General features: G+C 42.6%; 2 protein-coding genes across 2 annotated transcripts in view; both read left to right on the top strand.

The window, feature by feature from the left end:
• The first annotated feature begins 6,109 nt into the window (after positions 1-6,109).
• On the top strand, positions 6,110-6,940 carry ASCL3 (achaete-scute family bHLH transcription factor 3). Its single transcript, XM_023736563.1, has one exon. The coding sequence runs from the start codon at positions 6,395-6,397 to the stop codon at positions 6,938-6,940; it is 546 nt and encodes a 181-aa protein (XP_023592331.1). The 5' UTR covers positions 6,110-6,394.
• Positions 6,941-11,496: 4,556 nt separating this feature from the next.
• The window catches only part of CUNH11orf16 (chromosome unknown C11orf16 homolog), a 10,500-nt gene continuing 5,060 nt past the window's right edge, over positions 11,497-16,936 (top strand). The window contains 2 exon segments of the mRNA XM_023736918.1: positions 11,497-11,699; positions 14,726-14,956. Of these exon segments, the coding sequence (XP_023592686.1) occupies positions 11,497-11,699; positions 14,726-14,956 (434 nt within the window).

Raw genomic sequence — 16,936 nt, 5'->3', positions numbered from 1 at the left:
CACACATCTCAAATGTCAGCCAATAAACTTTTTCCTATTTGTGACTTTTACTAATATAAATAAATCTGCTTTGTAGATTATCTTGAAGTCCTTTACCTGGAACAAGCACTCTGTTTTTCACTATACAGTTTTGACTTGGTTTTCAAGATAATTTTCAGGTTTTGTTGTTTGTTTGTTTTGCAGGGGGTGGGTGGGAGATGGGTGAGAAGTGCTTAACTTTTCTCAAGTCATGTTATTAAACAAACTTTTGTAAATAGACTTTATTCCTGTTTTCAAGTTTCATTTATATTTTGCAGTGTTGCCAGCCTTATCGAAGTTTTGGACTTACCCATTTGAATTTTGCACTGACTATATTAATTAGCGAGGCAGTTGATTGGCCTGTGGCTACACTTCCTGGTGAACTGGATCTGAAATGCCTGGTGGCTATTCACAAAATGCAGAGTCTGTTCATGTACTGTGATGTCTGATGCAATGCATCCAAGAACAAACTGGCCATTTGCTAGTTTACTCTAATGAGTAAACATATAGTCTTGGTGTGTGTGGTCTTTCTCATCTTCTAGTATCTTTAAGGATTCATCTTAATGACGTGGACACTTGCAATAAAGAAATTTGCTTTTAAACCCAAGCCTCCCTGAATTGATGACATACACATATTTGTCATCATTTCCGGTCGTGTTGGGAGGCAGCTGTGTGAGCTCTAGTGTGCGCAGTTTGAACTAGGACTCAGATTCTGGCTGCCTCCCTTAGAGAGGCATAATAGTTATTGGATAACTGGCTTTTTCTTCCTATGTCCTCTTTGGAATGTAACAATAAAAATAATTTTTGAAACATCTACCATTTTGTCCATGTCTCCTCGGTTTTTTCTCCTCCCTCTTTGGCTGTATGATGAATTTGAAGCTGCATTGAGATTTTGTACCCTTTTTGTGAGACTACTGTTTTATACCATTCTAAACATAAAACACAAAAAATGATCTGTTTGTGTGTGTATGGAGAGAGAGACTGAGACTATCTGGATGGTTAGATGAGGCTCTGAAAAGTATACCAAATATCATTTTGATGTATCAATGGAGAGATTGAAAATGCACAAAGGAGTACTTGTTCTACTAAAATAAATTTTGGGAAAAATTATATTAGAATTAAATTACATTAAATTTGTAACAAGGTTTTAGGAGCTGTAAATTTTTTTTTTTTTTTTTTAAGGAGCCGTGGTGGCACAGTGGTTAAGCCCTTGGCTGCTAACTGAAAGGTTGGAAGTTCAAATTCACTAGCTGCTCTGTGGGAGAAAGGTGTGGCAGTCTGCTTCTATAAAGATTTATAGCCTTGGAAACACTGTGGGGCAGTTCTCCTCTGTCCTATAGGGTTCCTATGAGTTGCAATTGACTCAACAGTGATGGGTTTGGTTTTTTTTTTTTAAATGGATTTTTTGGTTAGTAAAAACAAATTTTTTTTAACCACAAATCTAACCTAAAATTATTGATTTTATGGTTAGTGTTAAAAGATTAAAAGGTCATGTTAATCTTTCTGGTTCTGGATTCTATCCAAAAGAATACTGACCAATATATATATACATTATGAGAGTATTACTTAAAGATATTTTCCATAAATAATTTTGATGGTAAAAAAAATCATATAACCTAGATACATGGGGGATCATTCATTTTACAAAAAAATCTGTTACAAGAGTCCAGTTTTGTAAGCAAACTTTTCTATTTAGTACTGTTATGTATTGTTAATATCTACATATTAGGTAGGAAAAAAAGCTAAACCAGAACTGTGCAGTTCTGTTTAACTGTAAGCTACTTTGCATATTGTCACCAATGATCACCTATAAATCAGGGAAGTCTGACTCAACTCAAAATACAGCATCTTGACAACAAAACTCAGGTAAGAGATTTCTCCAGAGTGGCCCATGGGGGAGAAAAAGAAGATGGTTTTTAAGAAAATCTGGAGGCAAGATTGATAAGTGGTGAATTTTGTCAGCTATCTGATTACTCACTTATTATCTTAAACTATCAAATATTGCCCATATATTGAAAGATCCAGATTTTGCTGTGGATTAAATTATCTGGAGGAGTGGAAGCATTTTGGTTTGAAGTCCGGAGACCTCAGTTCTGGTCTATGCTCTGCTACTAGCTTTGCAACATCAACCAAGTCACAACCTCTCTGTGCACTAGTTTCCTCATTTGAAAGACAAGGGATTGGATAAGAGGAAGTCTAAGGTGCCTACCAGTTCTAACATTCCATGATTCAATTATATGTGCAATTGTAGCTTTTTGTTTTTTGCTAGATATTTTTAATATCTCTGAAAGTTAAAAATTTTATGCTCAATACAGCATCCAGAATCTCTTAGGATTTTATTGTTGAAACCTCATCATTTATTTCCCAGAAGAGCTCTAAGACAGAAACCTGAGATTTTCCCAAGATAGCGTGTGTTTGTTAGCTGTGCATGTGTGTGGAACCATAGAGCCCAGCAGTGACAATGTGTAACTTTCTTTTAAAACTTGTACTCAATTTTTATAAACACTTCCAGCCTCCACTAGGCTTTCTATCTTCCATTCTCTTCATCATTGCTTTTTTTTTTCATTCTCTCACTCTGTTGCTTTGTAATTAAATGTTCTTCTTTGAATAAAGGGTGACTATTTAAATGCTATTACATTAATTGATGAACTTATTGGAAATGCTCAACAGAAAAAGTTTCTCATGGATGTGTCTCCAGAGGCACCATGTTCTTTTTCTAAGAATTATGGAAACACTTGTTAAAATCTGAAATTTTTGATTACTCTTGGCAAATATAGATTACTCAGATTTCATCTCAGTCAGAGTTTAAGATATTAAAATGATCTTTCAGGGTCAAACCACACCCCAAGGAATTCTTGTATATAATTGGCTTTGATGACATCTGTTTTACTTTTTGGTAACAGTTCTGGTTTGAGGCAATAGGCAGAAATAAGGCTCTGCTGTTGTGAGAAATGTAGTAACACAGTCTTGATAGCCATTGTGCCATCATTTTGCAGCTTTTGCCATACGTGTTCTTTATTTCTTACTCTCTAGAATTCCTGGCTTGGGAATTTCCTAACTCTTTCCTCTCAGCAACTTTTTCTTTTTGACATAATCTTGGCTGGTTTTTGATCTTCCAGAGATTTTTGTGTATGTTAGTTATTTTAGGGCATTTGGTCAGTAATTTGGAATCTTTCATCTCCCTCTGCTTTAATTGGTTCTGTTGCACTTATCTCAGCCCCGCTATGTTAGTAAGAGCTTTTCCTGGCATTTACTCCTTCTCCAGCCTGTTTCACCATGACTTATAATCCTCCCCAACCCGCAACTTCCACCGCCCTTTCTGTTTCCACAGCCACTTGTCTTTTCACAGGCCGTACTAGATAGGCTTTTTGACAGGAATTGGAACACACTGTTTTACACTTGAATTCTGGTGCTTAGAGGCTGCTCCTCTCACTACACGGTGCAGCCACAGTTTTTGCCTGTGCTCAGGCAGAGAGGCAAATGCCAATGTTATCTAATCTTGTCCACAAACCTTACAACATACACACCAGTTGCCGTGAAGTTGATTCCGATTCATGAAGACTCCATGTGTGTCAGAGTAGAATTGTACTCCATAACGTTTTCAATAGCTGATTGTTTTGAAATCTCCAGGCCTTCCTTTCAAGGAGCATCTGGGTAGACTTGAACTGCCAATCTTTTGGTTAGCAGCCAAGTGTTTTAACTGCCCATACACCTTAGGACTGGTTGTTTTTTTTTTGTATATCTGAGCATAGAGAACAACCTCTCATTCCTGAAGATGTTGACAAATCAAACCCCAAGAAATGCACAGAAAGCCATACTTCCTTCTTTTCTGGATAATCAACCCACAATTAGATGTTTATGTTGCTTTTTCTTTTCCATTTTAAGTGTATTCTTCATCTCTCAACAAATGTGCTTTGGGTAGATAAATGTTTTCATTCTCCAGTGTTAGGGAAAATATAAGCCAGATTTTCTATAAGGTGCAATTTAGAAAGGGATGCTGCACAAGTATTCATCCATGAAGAAAGAAAAGAGAAAAAGAACTAACGTTTGTGCGTGGTAAACCAAAAACCCATTGCCGTCAAGTTGATTCTGACTCACAGTGACCCTACAGGACAGAGTAAAACAGCCCCATAGGGTTTCCAAGGCTGGTGGCACAGTGGTTAAGAGCTCGGCTGCTAACTAAAAAGTTGGCAGTGTGAATCCACCAGCTCCTTCTGGAAACCCTGTGGGGCAGTTCTACTCTGTCCTATAGGGTCGCTATGAATTGGAATCAACTTGACGGCAATGAGAGAAATCTTTATGGAAGGAAGCAGACTACCACATCTTTCTCTTGTGGAGTGGCTGGTGGGTTCAAACCACCAGCCTTTCGGTTAGCAGCCAAGTGTGCTTAGCTGCTGTGCCACCAGGGCTGCTGCTTGTACTTGGTACATTATATGTACTTTCATTTGATCCTCACAACTACCTGCAGAGTAGTTAATACCTCAGCTGGACATAGGAGGAAGCTGAAGCTCAGAGAGGTTAAGGAACTGTCCTAAGGACATACAGCTAGGAAGGGGCAGAGCCAAGATTGAAACTCTGAGAGTATTAGGACCAAATAAAAAGTGTTCTTTTCCTACAGTACTATCCTGCTGCCCAGTTATCTTGTTAAACTCGATGGCCCTGTAAAATCTGTAGTGACTATATAATTACAAAGGCAAAAAGTAATGGTGGTTTAAAATATTACGTGGATGCAGACCTACTCAGAAATAGGAAACGTGTTGGTGTGGGACCTCCAGGGGTATAATACTTTATCCTTGTCCTCCATAGGGAAAAAGAAAAAAGAACTAAAACAGATGCACTTTATTCAACATATCTAAAGTTCTGCGTAAGTAACAATTTGTAAATTGAGTTAGGGGAGTTTCTCACTTAAAGGTATAGTGAATTTTTATTAATAATTTTTTATTTTTTGTTGATTAAAATATACGCAGCAGAACCTACACCAATTCAACAATTTCTACGTGTACAATTCAGTGGTATTGATTACATTCTTCAAGTTGTGCAACCATTCTCACCCTCTTTTTCCAAATTGTTGCTTCCCCATTAACATAAACTCATTGCCCACTAAGCTTCCTCTCTAACCTTTGGAGATGCTTTTGTCAATTTGATCCCATATAGATAGATCTTAAAAGAGCGCAATGCTCAAGGCCAACATTCTTAACTAGTTAAGCTAGACTATTGTTTGGTCTTAAGACTTCAGGGGACATTTCTGGTTTAAGGTTTAAAGATTATCTCAAGGCAATAGTTTTGGGGGTTCATCCAGCCTCCATGGCTCCAGACCATATTGATAGTTCTTTAAAAGAGCACAATGTTCAAGGCAGACATTCTTTACTAATCAAGCTATTGTTTGGTTTAAAGAGGACTTCAGGGGATATTTTTTGGTTTAAGGTTTAAAAATTATCTCAGGGCAATCGTTTAGGCATTTGTCCCACCTCAGTGGCTCCAGAAAGTTACAGTGAATTTTTAAAAGTCAATAATTCCTTTCTTATTTTTAATTTTGATTTTGCCTCTGGCATATCAGGTATTGTTTATGCCTGTGAAGTTGCATGATCATTAACTAGTTTGTCATTTCTCCAACATGTATTTGAATATTGTAGTGTTTCAGTGTTTCCCAAACTTCAGTTATTTGCGTAAACCTTCACAATCTTCATCACATCTGTGTTCCACCTGTATTATTATTTATTTAATATTTTTCTTTAAATCATTCACATTTTTTACTCAAGTAGATTTATTTTTAAAAGAAACTTTATATCACTAAGTGTGAAATCAGTAAAATTAACAATAAAGAAAAGTTAACAGTAAAAATATTATTAAATTCTAGTTAGATACTAAAGCAAAAAAAAAAAAAACCAAACCCATTGCCACTGAGTTGATTCTAATGCATAGCAACCCTAAAGGACCGAGTACAACTGCTCATAGGGTTTCCCAGACTGTAATCTTTGCGGAAGTAGACTACCACATCTTTCTCCCACGGAGCGGCTGGTGGATTTGAACTCCTGTCCTATTGGTTAGTGGCCGAGTGCTTTAACCACTGCACCATAGGAGACTCTAGAGTAATGTGGAAGACACTATCACGAGACTCAGGCTGTATCTTTCTAATCGCAAGGATTGAAAAAGGATTAATTTTCTCACAGAGTGACTCAATGTTACTTAACAATGTTTCTGTGTTCCTTTGAAAATCTTCTCTTACTACCCACAGAATATCGTTACCTCATGTAGTTTTCAGAATGAACTCAGAAACCTTTCATCAAAGCAGAAGTCTTTAAAAGCAAATGACATCTACTCTCGTCTGATCTGGCCAAATTAATAAACTTGGTTATATTTCCAGGTTAAAGAGGGAATGATGGACAATGGAAGCTACTCTAATCTGCCAGACAAACTGCCTGTCTTCTCTGATTCTGCCAACTTACCACTGACCCGGTCCTTCTATCTGGACCCTATGGTCACTCTCCACCTGTACCCTGAGGCCCCAGTGCCATCCCCTTATTCTGAAGAGCTGCCATTGCTGCCTTTTTCCAGTGGCTCCATGATCATGGAAAATTATGGTGACCCCTGCACCTTCTCTTTCCCAATGCCTTATCCAAATTACAGAAGGTGTGAATACTCCTACGGGCCAGCCTTTATCCGGAAAAGGAATGAGCGAGAAAGGCAGCGGGTGAAGTGTGTCAACGAAGGCTATGCCCGACTCCGCCATCATCTGCCAGAGGAGTATTTGGAGAAACGACTCAGCAAAGTGGAAACCCTCAGGGCTGCAATCAAGTACATTAATTACCTGCAGTCTCTTCTGTACCCTGAAGAGGCTAAGACCAAGAATAATCCTGGGAAAGGGCTCTCCATAACAGCAACCACCAGCTGCCACACTGACCCCATTTTTAGAATCGTTTGACTCAGTGTTTCCAAATGGAAACAAATAATTTCACAAAATGGGGTCTCTTACAGCATCATTCAATAGTTTTTCCTAAAAGTAATTTCTGTGTGGGCAGCTAGTTCAAATGTTAACCTATGGTGGCTATTGCTTACCTGGATTTGAGATGTACTGTACATTACCTTATGTAGACTGAGAAGATGTGTCTTAAGTTTTAGTCATCTCTTTCAAGAGTTTTAGGGAGGCAAGGGGGCCCAGGGTTCTCTGTCCCTCCCATCCTGTCTTTCTCACATGCTTGGCCAGAGTCTCAGCTGCGAGAAGCTCTCACAATGGCATTGTAAATTATGATTAATGACTACTCAACGTTTCTCATGCACTTTGCAGATGCTTCACGCTAAGCAGTCACAATGAACCTCCCTTGATTTGTCAAAGTTTGATGGTTTTTATTATTTGGAGTTAACAAGAATCTATACTTTACCCATGTCATGATGGGAAGGTATCTTGGAGCGAAAGCAAAAATTATTTACAAGGTCTTGTTGTCATTTGAAAATGTTTCAGAGTCACATTTTTACTGCATGCAGAAGACTTCCCCAGACAGCTTAGTGTGTAAGGGTTAAGAAGGCAGGCTCTGGAATCAAACTGTCTTGGTTTAAATTCTGACTCTGCTACATCCTTTCTGTCTCAGTTCCTCATCCACAAAATGAGAGTGATAATAACAGCAACTACCCCATTGTTTATTATGAGGATTAATAGTGCCTGACACATAAGTATTCATAACCATTATTTATTATTACTGTTATCTTCTTCTGTCCATAACATCACCATTCTCCAGGTCCTCTAGGCCAGAAAACCTGCAGCTGCCTGGCCTTTCCTTCACACCTACGAAGGATAGTCGCTGCCGCATATCTTGGAGTCTGCCTTCAAAATGTCTGTTTCCACGGTGGAGCTTCAGCTCTATCCTCTCTGTTAATTCCCAGGTCCTTTTGTAGGGGAAAAACATCATAAAGTTTAGTAAAGTAAAAAGAAAGTTTTATTCAGCATATATTCAAAAGGGCAGAAGTGGGAAAAGGACAACCAAGCTGTCAGAGCCATGTCTGCCTGAGTCCAAGGAAATATCACAGAACAGACAAAAGTGGGAAAACGGACAAGCATGCTGCTAGATCCATGTCTGCCTGAGTCCAAAGAATATTACAGAGTAGGCAAGAATGGGAAAACAGACAAGCATGCTGCCACAGCCATGTATGCCCAAGTCCAAAGATCAGTTACAGAGCCATCAGTATATATTAACATTACAAATGGACAAAACCATTGAAAGCTTAGCCTTTTCAGATTGGCTAGAAACTGTGAATCCTACATTTTGAATTATCTTTCTTAACAATCATTGGTACAGGTTTCAGTAACGAGAGTCAGGAGGGTCTTCATTGGTCCAACAAATTTTTATTCACTAAATGCTAATAGAAAAAGACAAAGTGGGAAGTCTTTTGTGTTAGGTTTGATTGGCTTTATGTGAAAGTTTCCCTAAAAGATATTTTCCAAGATTATCTTAGCTATTGTCTTTATACCTCAGGGCCCAGTTGATGTGTCCTTGTGAGTCCTTGTGAGCCCAGCTCCAGCTGGGTCACATTCTCTATGCTCATGGAGAGGGAATAATAACTCCAATATTATTTCCTAAATCAGTCCCATCTGTCACCAAACCCTGTCAGGATTTTCTCCACACTGTCACACCCATCTCCACTGTCATTTCTCTTCCCTAATTTCCCACCCTTGCCGTTACTTGAAGATAGGGACCAGTCTTATTAATCTGATATTCCTAGCACCCAGCAAAAGGTATCAAATCAGGTAAGTGTAATTAAATATGTATATATGTATATATATATATATATGTATGTATGTATTTACCCATTCCAGTGCTGTCACCTAATGTCTGGGTCATTTTTATAGTCTCCTCTTCGACCCCTTATGCTCTGTTTTCAACTGACTGTAGCCTCACTCTGATGTTCTTTCTTAAAGCACTTTATGTCCCTCTGCAGCTCAAACCCCACAATGACTTCCTTTTGACTACCATGTTGTTTAAATTTATCTGCTTGGCTTTCAAAATTCCCTGCAATATGGCCCCATCTCAAATATCCACCTTGATTTCCTAGACACCTCATTCCACCAGAAAAGAAAATCATAGTCTTGCAAATGCATAGAATGTCATCCTCCTTTTCCCCTCCACAATCAAATCCCACCTGCCTTATTCAGGAATCCTATCACTGCCTGAGTCTTCATTGATCTTTGTGGCTCTAACTCTAACTTTGTGCAGCAAATAACTCAGCCTTTACATACACAGCCCTGGGCACAGTCGTTCTCCTGCATACAAAGTTATGTTCCATGAGGGCAGTCATCAGTTAAGATGCTTTTTGCTGCAAAAAAGAAAAAAAAAAGACAAACCTGACCCAAACTGGCTTACTCAATAAAGGGAATTTATGGACTCATAACTGAAACTTCTAGCAGTAGGGCTGCCTTCAAGAACTTGTTTTCTTTAGGTCTATCCTCTCTGTCTTCCTTCTAGGGATAGCTTCAGGGTCCCAAAATGACTGTGAGAATCTCCCAGAACTACGTAATTTTTTATTTATGTACAGAAGCAGAGACAGAGTCTATATCCCAGGATTCCCAGCAAAAGTCCTGGGATTCATTCTGATTGGAGAGGCTCAGAACATGCTTATCCCTAACCAGTCCCTGTGGCCAGAGGGGTGGGATGTGCTAATTGGCACAGGTTCTACCCCTGGAGCTGAGGGTCCAGTCAGCTTTTCCTAACCACAGGGACCTGCAGAAACAGGAAACTAGGGGAAAGGGAGAAACGAATGAGGAGGAAACACCCATAGATGTCGCCTACGTACTTTTTTGGTATTCTCCACTGAACACAGTGCCGGACACATAACGGGCACACAATGACTGTCAGATGTCACAGAATAGCAGCCTCCTCCTATGGACATTTGAATAAGGACTCCCGTGCCCACCAGGACATAGGTCATTCCTCACGCTGGAATGCCCTGTCACTTCCCTGCTGTATGGGAGTGTGTGCCCACACTCACCTCTTCCCTAAAGCCCTCCCAGCTGTCTTGTTATAGAGAGATAACCCCTGAAAACTGCTCTAATGAGAGCCATCTGAATATGCACATGAAGAATAAGAATGTCTGAGGATTAGAGGATATAGAGACCCTCTCATTTCACAAGATCTGCGGAGGTGGAATGGCTGACCCAAGTCCTACAACCAGAGCAGAATCTGGACTTGTTCCATTTGTCACTACTGCCCCACCACACACGTGGTCAACCACACCTCGTCTCCTCAGCAGAATCCTGTCTGTTACAGAGCATCCCCACACCTTGGGTTCTTTTGTTTGAAACTACAGAAAACTTCTGTGTTAGAGTCCCTAGGCCAGCCAGTGGTTTGCCCCTCCCCCTTGTCTCCTTCCTGCCCAGAGTGGAGGCAGACTGACAGCCCTTAGTCTCTGTCGGGGTCAGCTCTCTCCTTCACAGGACTCCCCTGAGATCCATGAGGGTTTCTGAATGTGACTATTCTTCTGGAAATGGAGAAGCCTGCCCTTTGAAACTGAGGCTACACTGGCCTTTCTCTCAACCTCCCCTCCCTCCCAGGGTCTTCAAAAGAGCAATAGAGAACCACCTCCTCCACCCCCACCCCCACGGCTCTCAAGATCTCCTTCTGGGCAAATGCCCTGCCATGCCCTGCCCCAGTCCCTTCAAGACCCCAGAGGAGTCAGAGCCCCTCCTGTCACCCCTCTGCACATGCTCAGTACACTCACTTGGCCACGTGTTCCTGCTGACTTGCATCCATGGCAACCTGCTTGGCAACCAGAAGTCAGTTGGGCTGAGGTCCTGAGCCCTAACTGTCAGAGGGAGGAACCGAAGTTGAGGTGGAGGCCGGGAGTTTAAGGCTGTGGGTTAAGTCCCTTTGGGGTCAGACTTATGCACTTGGGCAGGGGCAGACCCTGACAGGGCTTGGGTGGGCTGGGGCAGCAGAGTTTGATCTTGGACCTTGGGTGGCAGCTGTTGTCTGTGAACAGTTTTGGGGTGGCTAGACCCTGGGTTCTCAGTTTGACCTGGGGCCAGGGTTAGTCCCATAGGTGTTTGGGTTAGGAGAGGAGTCTGTGGCTTGGCTTAGGGGCCAGATTGTCATCAGGGTTAGGATTTGTGAAGAGAAGAATGGTCTTTCCCTCCCAGGAGTCCTTGCCACTGGGGAGGAGGAAGAAGGAAAAAAATGAACATATATTGAGCTACTTCTGTGCCAGGTGCTTTACATATATTATCTCCTGAGCAGTTACTGAAGCTCAGAGAGAAGTGAACACACAGCCAGTGAGCTGTGCAGAAGGGATTTAAAGCTGGGTTTCCCTAAAATCACAGCCCTAGCTCTTCCAACCCTTCCCCTATTTCCTGAGAGGGTGTCTTCTGAGACAGGTGATTCAAAGAGGAAACTGAGTGACTGTGAGATAAGGTGAGCCATGCGTGGGCAGGTCACCTGCAGAGCTGAACCCCACTCTGCTTGGCATTCTCAGCTGTGGGCCGCCACTCAGGTAATGGTGTTGGTGTTCTCAGGTGGATTCTTTGAAGCCCTGGACTCCTCCACAGGGCCTGGGATGTCTTTGCCCAAATACTGTAGCATGACAACAACCCTGAAGGCCCCTTGCTGGGACCGTGCTGCTTCTCCCTGGGACTTGTCCTTCACCTGTCCCTTTGCCCTCTGAGCTCCCTGGCTCACCAGGCACAACCTCCTCACAAGGTACCTGTCTCTGCACCTCTGGCTGAAGGGAATTGTTTGCACCTTTCCTTTTCCTTTTTGTTCTTGGCTCCCTCTCTACCAGGAAGGAGAGAACCTGCATGTTGGGAAGGCTGAAGGAGTTCTTTACTATTGTGGCTGTGATTTGCCTGAACATAGGCAAGTGAGTATAGTACCCCAGCCTAAATCACACTCCTAGTGACCTCAAGGGCTGACCTGGCTTTTGCCTTGCCCTGTAGCAGAGTCGTGGTTATCACATTTGGTGTGTGTGAGAGAGGCCATCAGGGATCACCCAGTTATAAAGTGTTCTAGCTCATTTTACTATCAACTATGAGACGACTTCTGGCACCGCATGAGAAACTAGAGTTTCTACAACCAACAACTGGAAGAGGTCCCTCTTCAGGTTCCTTCGGTATCCCTCAATTATCTTGATTTTTCCTAAATTGTATCCTCAGTCACCTGTATGAAGTATGAATACTACTGTGCAAGCGGGCAAAGGAACTTCAGTCTATACCCATTAACCCATGGTCATTGAGTCAATTCGGACTCATAGTGACCCTATAGGACAGAGTAGAACTGCCCTATAGGGTTTCCAAGGCTGTAATCTTTATGGAAACTGACTGCCACATCTTTCTCCTGTGGAGTAGCTGGTGGGTTTGAACTGCTGACCTTTTTGGTTTGCAGCCAAGTGCTTAACCACTGCACTACCAGGGCTCCTCATAAGGACATACAAATTGGGTAAATTCCAGGGACTCCTGTTCATGTTACTCAGTTCAGACTGCCCAGCTGAGGGACATACCAGCTTGCAGGATCTGTAAAGCTGCCGTTTTTTTTTTTTTTTTTTGGCTTTAACAAATTTATTCTCTCACAGTCCAGGAGGCTAAAAGTCCAAATTCAAGGCATCAGCTCCAGGGGATGGCTTTCTCTCTCTGTCGGCTCTGGGGGAAGGTCCTTGTCATCCGTCTTCCCCTGGTCTAGGAACTTAACAGCGCAGGGACCCCGGGTCCAAAGGATGTGCTCTGCTCCTGGTACGGCTTTCTTGGTGGGATGAGGTCCCCATGTGTCTCTGCTCGCTTCTCTCTTTTATATCTCAAAAGGGATTGACTCAAGATACAAACCTAATCTTGTAGATTGAGTCCTGCCTCAGTAACAGAACTGCCTCTAATCCTGCCTCGTTAACATCATAGAGGTAGGGTTTACAACACACAGGAAAATCGTATCAGATGACAGAATGGTGGGCAATCACACAATACTGGGAATCATGGCCTAGACAAGCTGACACACATTTTAGGGGGACACAGTTCAATCCATAACAATCCTCCAATTAATAATTTGTTACATGGGACCCACTGAACTCATGGAAATGAGCCCATACTGCCCACCTGCCCCAGCACTCACAGTATGACCTCCAGCCTCTCCTTGCTCCATTGGGGGTTGGGGGGAGGGGGCATGGCTTGGAAAGTGGCTCACCTACTGCCCAGACGTGGATGTACATGCCCTAGCCAAGTGGCCCCTTTAGAGGAGGGATGCCAATGATGAAGACACTCTGATATGGTTTAATGGGTGTGTTACTTTGCTGAGCCCAAAAGGACTGGAAGCCCTCCCCAGCCCTGAGCCGCCTCTTGTTGGCACAGACACTGGCATTTATTTCTCAGGAGAGAACCTACAGAGGATAGAGCCTCGTGGCTCCTTTTGAGTAGTCAAGTGGCTACTATTTTCTTTTTATTTTTTCTGATACAAAAATTTTATACATACATTGTTATGTGACCCTAATTGCTCTCCCCATACTGTGACAGCACACTCCTCCTTTCCACCGATTCCCCATGTCCATTCAACCAGCTCCTAATCCTCTCTGCCTTCCCATCTCACCTCTGGACAGAAGCTGCCCATTTAGTCTTTTGTATCTGCTTGAGCTAAGAGGCACACTCCTCACGAGTATCACTTTATGTCCCATAGTCCAGTCCAATCCGTCTGAAGAGTTGGCCTTGGAAATTGTTTTAGTTCTGGGCTGATAGAGAATCCAGGGGCCACACTTTCTGGGGTTCCTCCAGTCTCAGTCAGACCATTAAGTCTGGTCTTCTTATTAGAATTTGAGTTTTGCACCCCACCTTTCTCCTGCTCCATCTGGGACTCTGTTGTGTTCCCTGTCAGGGTGGTCATTGGTGGTAGCAAGGCACCATCTAGTTCTTCTGGTTTCAGGCTGATGCAGTCTCTGGTTTATGTGGCTCTTTCTGTCTCTTGGGCTAATACTTTCCTTGTGTCTTTGGTGTTCTTCATTCTCCTTTACTCCAGGTGGGTTGGGACCAATTGATGCATCTTAGGTGGCCGCTTGCAAGTAAAGCTGCCCTTCTTGATTCACCTATGTGGACCATCCAGTTCAAGGCCAGAGTTAAGCATCCTTTGTAGTCAGGCCTCAGACCCCTGCCCACAAAGTAATGAGCTTCCACAGAAACCTGAATTAGTAGCTTCTTCAGGCTCCGCCCTGTCCACAAAACTTCTCAGAACGAGCTTCTCTTTTTTCTGGCTCACAGCCCCTTAGTCAGCTCCTTTGTGCTGCCCCAGCTCGAGCACTTCCTCATCCCCTTGAACTCATAGCGCCAAGTGTTTCACAATTTTGCTCCTTCAGCATTTCCACTCCTCATCCTGGAATCCCACACACCGCCTTAGGATTTACCTTAATACTTTAACTGCACTTTTTCCTGGTCTGCTGTCTAGTCTCTGAACCAGGATAAATTAACTTGAATATATCCAGCCTAATTACATTTTTATTACTTTGACCCAATTAGATTGACATATTGTCAATCCTTCAACAATGGTTCCCTGCACTGTCTTCTCCTTCTGCCCCTCCCACAGTCCACTTTATCTTACTGGAAGTCATCAATTACCACTTTTCACATGGATTTCTGCTCCATAAACTGTTGTATGCCATGTGCACACTGTGCCTCTGCAGAGCTAACTGTGAATCTTGCTTCTTGATGTTCTTAGGGCTTGGTCTTCTCCACCCTCTAATTCTACTTTCTTTTCCCCAGGTATGTGTCTTATCACCCATGTCTCCACATTGCTGACCCAGCATGGCAGGAGCCTGGCTGGCAGGGAAGAGGTAGAGATGCTGCTGACACATGGGTCCTGGCAAGAAGGGATCCAGATGGCTTTTATTACTGGGCTCAGATAAAGCCTGCTCCAGAGGCAAGTCCCCACCTTGAAGTATCTCCTGGCACACTCATCTGGGGTGGCCCTGCTATACCTGATGTGCATCAGCTGTGTGTGCCCAGCAGTTCAAGTTCATGGATAAGCACAGATCTACCACAGCTGGATTGTAGGAGGGAAAATGTTTATTAAATGTACTTTGTTTAGGAAAATTCAGTATGCTGAATTATGGGTACCAGCCTAAGGGACCAAACCAACCAGTTGTCCTCAAGTCGCTTCTGATTCATGGCGACCCCATATGTGTCAGAGTAGAACTGTACTCCATAGGGTTTTCAATGGCTAAATTTTTAGAAGTAGATCTCCAGGCCTTTCTTCCAAGGCACCTCTGGGTAGACTTGAACCTCCAACCTTTTGGTTAGCAGCTGAGCATGTTAACTATTTGCACCACCTGAAGAAAGAGCCAAAAGTGCTTTCCCACGTGCACCCATGTGGGCTCCTGCACACAGATCCATTCCCTAGCATGTAAAGAGCCAGGCTTGGCTTTACATCAGTGGCTACTTACTTTTTGGGATTTTTTTTCTTCTTTTCAGAGCCAGACTTCATGAATGTGGATCCCTGGGAGGAAGAATAGTGTGAATTCTTAAAGAATATGAATTATAGAATTTCCAATCAAGTCATTTCCAAATAACTAAAATGTGAATTATAATTAAAGGTTAGCAGTTGTTGTTAGTTGCCATTGACTCTATTCTGCCTCATGGCGACCCCGTTTGTGCAGAGTAGAACTGCTCCATAGGGCTTCCCTAGCAGATCACCACCAGGCCTGTCTTCCAAGGTGCCTCAGGGTGGGTTTGAACAACCAGCATTTTGGCTACCAGTCAATCACTTCACCATTTGTGCCACCCAGTCAGAGTTTTGCTCAAATACAGGTTCTGTGTAGTGATTTTTAAAAAAATAATTTATTTTGTTGTTGTTGTTGAAAATATACACAGCAGAACATACACCAATTCAACAGTTACTGCATGTACAATTCAGTGACACTGATTACATTCTTCGAGTTGTGCGGTCATTCTCACCCTCCTTTTCTGGGTTGTTCCTATCCCATTAACATACATTCACTGTCCCCTAAGGTTCCTATCTAATCTTTCGAGTTGTGTTGTCAGTTTGATCCCATATAGATAGGTCTTCAAAGAGCACAATGCTCAAGGCTGACTTTCTTTGCTAGTTAAGTTAAACTATTATTTGATTTTAAGAAGACTTCAGGGGATATTTTAGGTTTAAGGTTTAAAGCTTATCTCAGAGCAATAGTTTCAGGGGTTCCTCCAGCCTTCATGGCTCCAGAAAGTCTGGATTCCATGAGAATTTGAAATTCTGTTCTGCATTTTTCCCGTTGTGATTATCTGTCTAGTGATTTAATAAAAGTCATTTGTAATCAGACTACTTCTCTTCAAAATAGTGTTGAGTGCTTAAAAGCAGCTTGTGCTTTTAATTGCCTTAAGTACTTCTGGCCTCTCTTTTATGTTGTTCATTTGCTTAGCCAAGGCCCTTCTTCATAGACTGTAAAGGCTGTGCCGAGGGCTACTATACGTACCACAATCATTCCTTGCCCACCTCTGCCATTTGGCCTCATGGATGACTAATGAGTCATCCCTGGTTGGTTTGGACACAGGAACAGCACTTCTTAAGAGTGGAAATGCTGGTTCAGGAAGGTAGGCATTGCGGGAGGAGTGCATGGGGGAAGATGCAGAGGTTCCAGGTTACTCCTACGAATTGTAGGCCAGAAATATATGTGGGAGAAAAAAAAAAAAAGGAAGAGGATGGGAAGAGGAGGCAGGAAGCAATAAACAAGAGTTGCCCATGGCAAGAAGAGGTAGAGAACATCAACACCATGGCTTGTCTGTCTCTGTGGTCATCGGCTGTAAGCAGCCAGCACCAGTCCCTGTCCGTTCATTAGGAGGTCCTCGCTGTTTGCAAGGAAAACACTGGGCCTGGTTCTGGGGCCTCGTATGGAATCCTTGGTGCTCCGTGCTGTACTTCCTTATTCTGAGTGTTTTATTCCCTACAGCTGGAGAGGAAGCGGACACTGCTTGTGGAAT

The sequence above is a fragment of the Trichechus manatus genome, unplaced genomic scaffold (assembly GCF_000243295.1).
Source record: "Trichechus manatus latirostris isolate Lorelei unplaced genomic scaffold, TriManLat1.0 scaffold00006, whole genome shotgun sequence".
NCBI lineage: Eukaryota > Metazoa > Chordata > Mammalia > Sirenia > Trichechidae > Trichechus > Trichechus manatus.
The sequence above is the reverse complement of the archived record's forward strand: the minus strand, read 5'-3'. Positions and strand labels throughout refer to the sequence as shown.

Bases quoted from the DNA above. Each gene is read 5' to 3' on its own strand.
- ASCL3 (XM_023736563.1), top strand. From the start codon at position 6,395: ATGATGGACAATGGAAGCTACTCTAATCTGCCAGACAAACTGCCTGTC.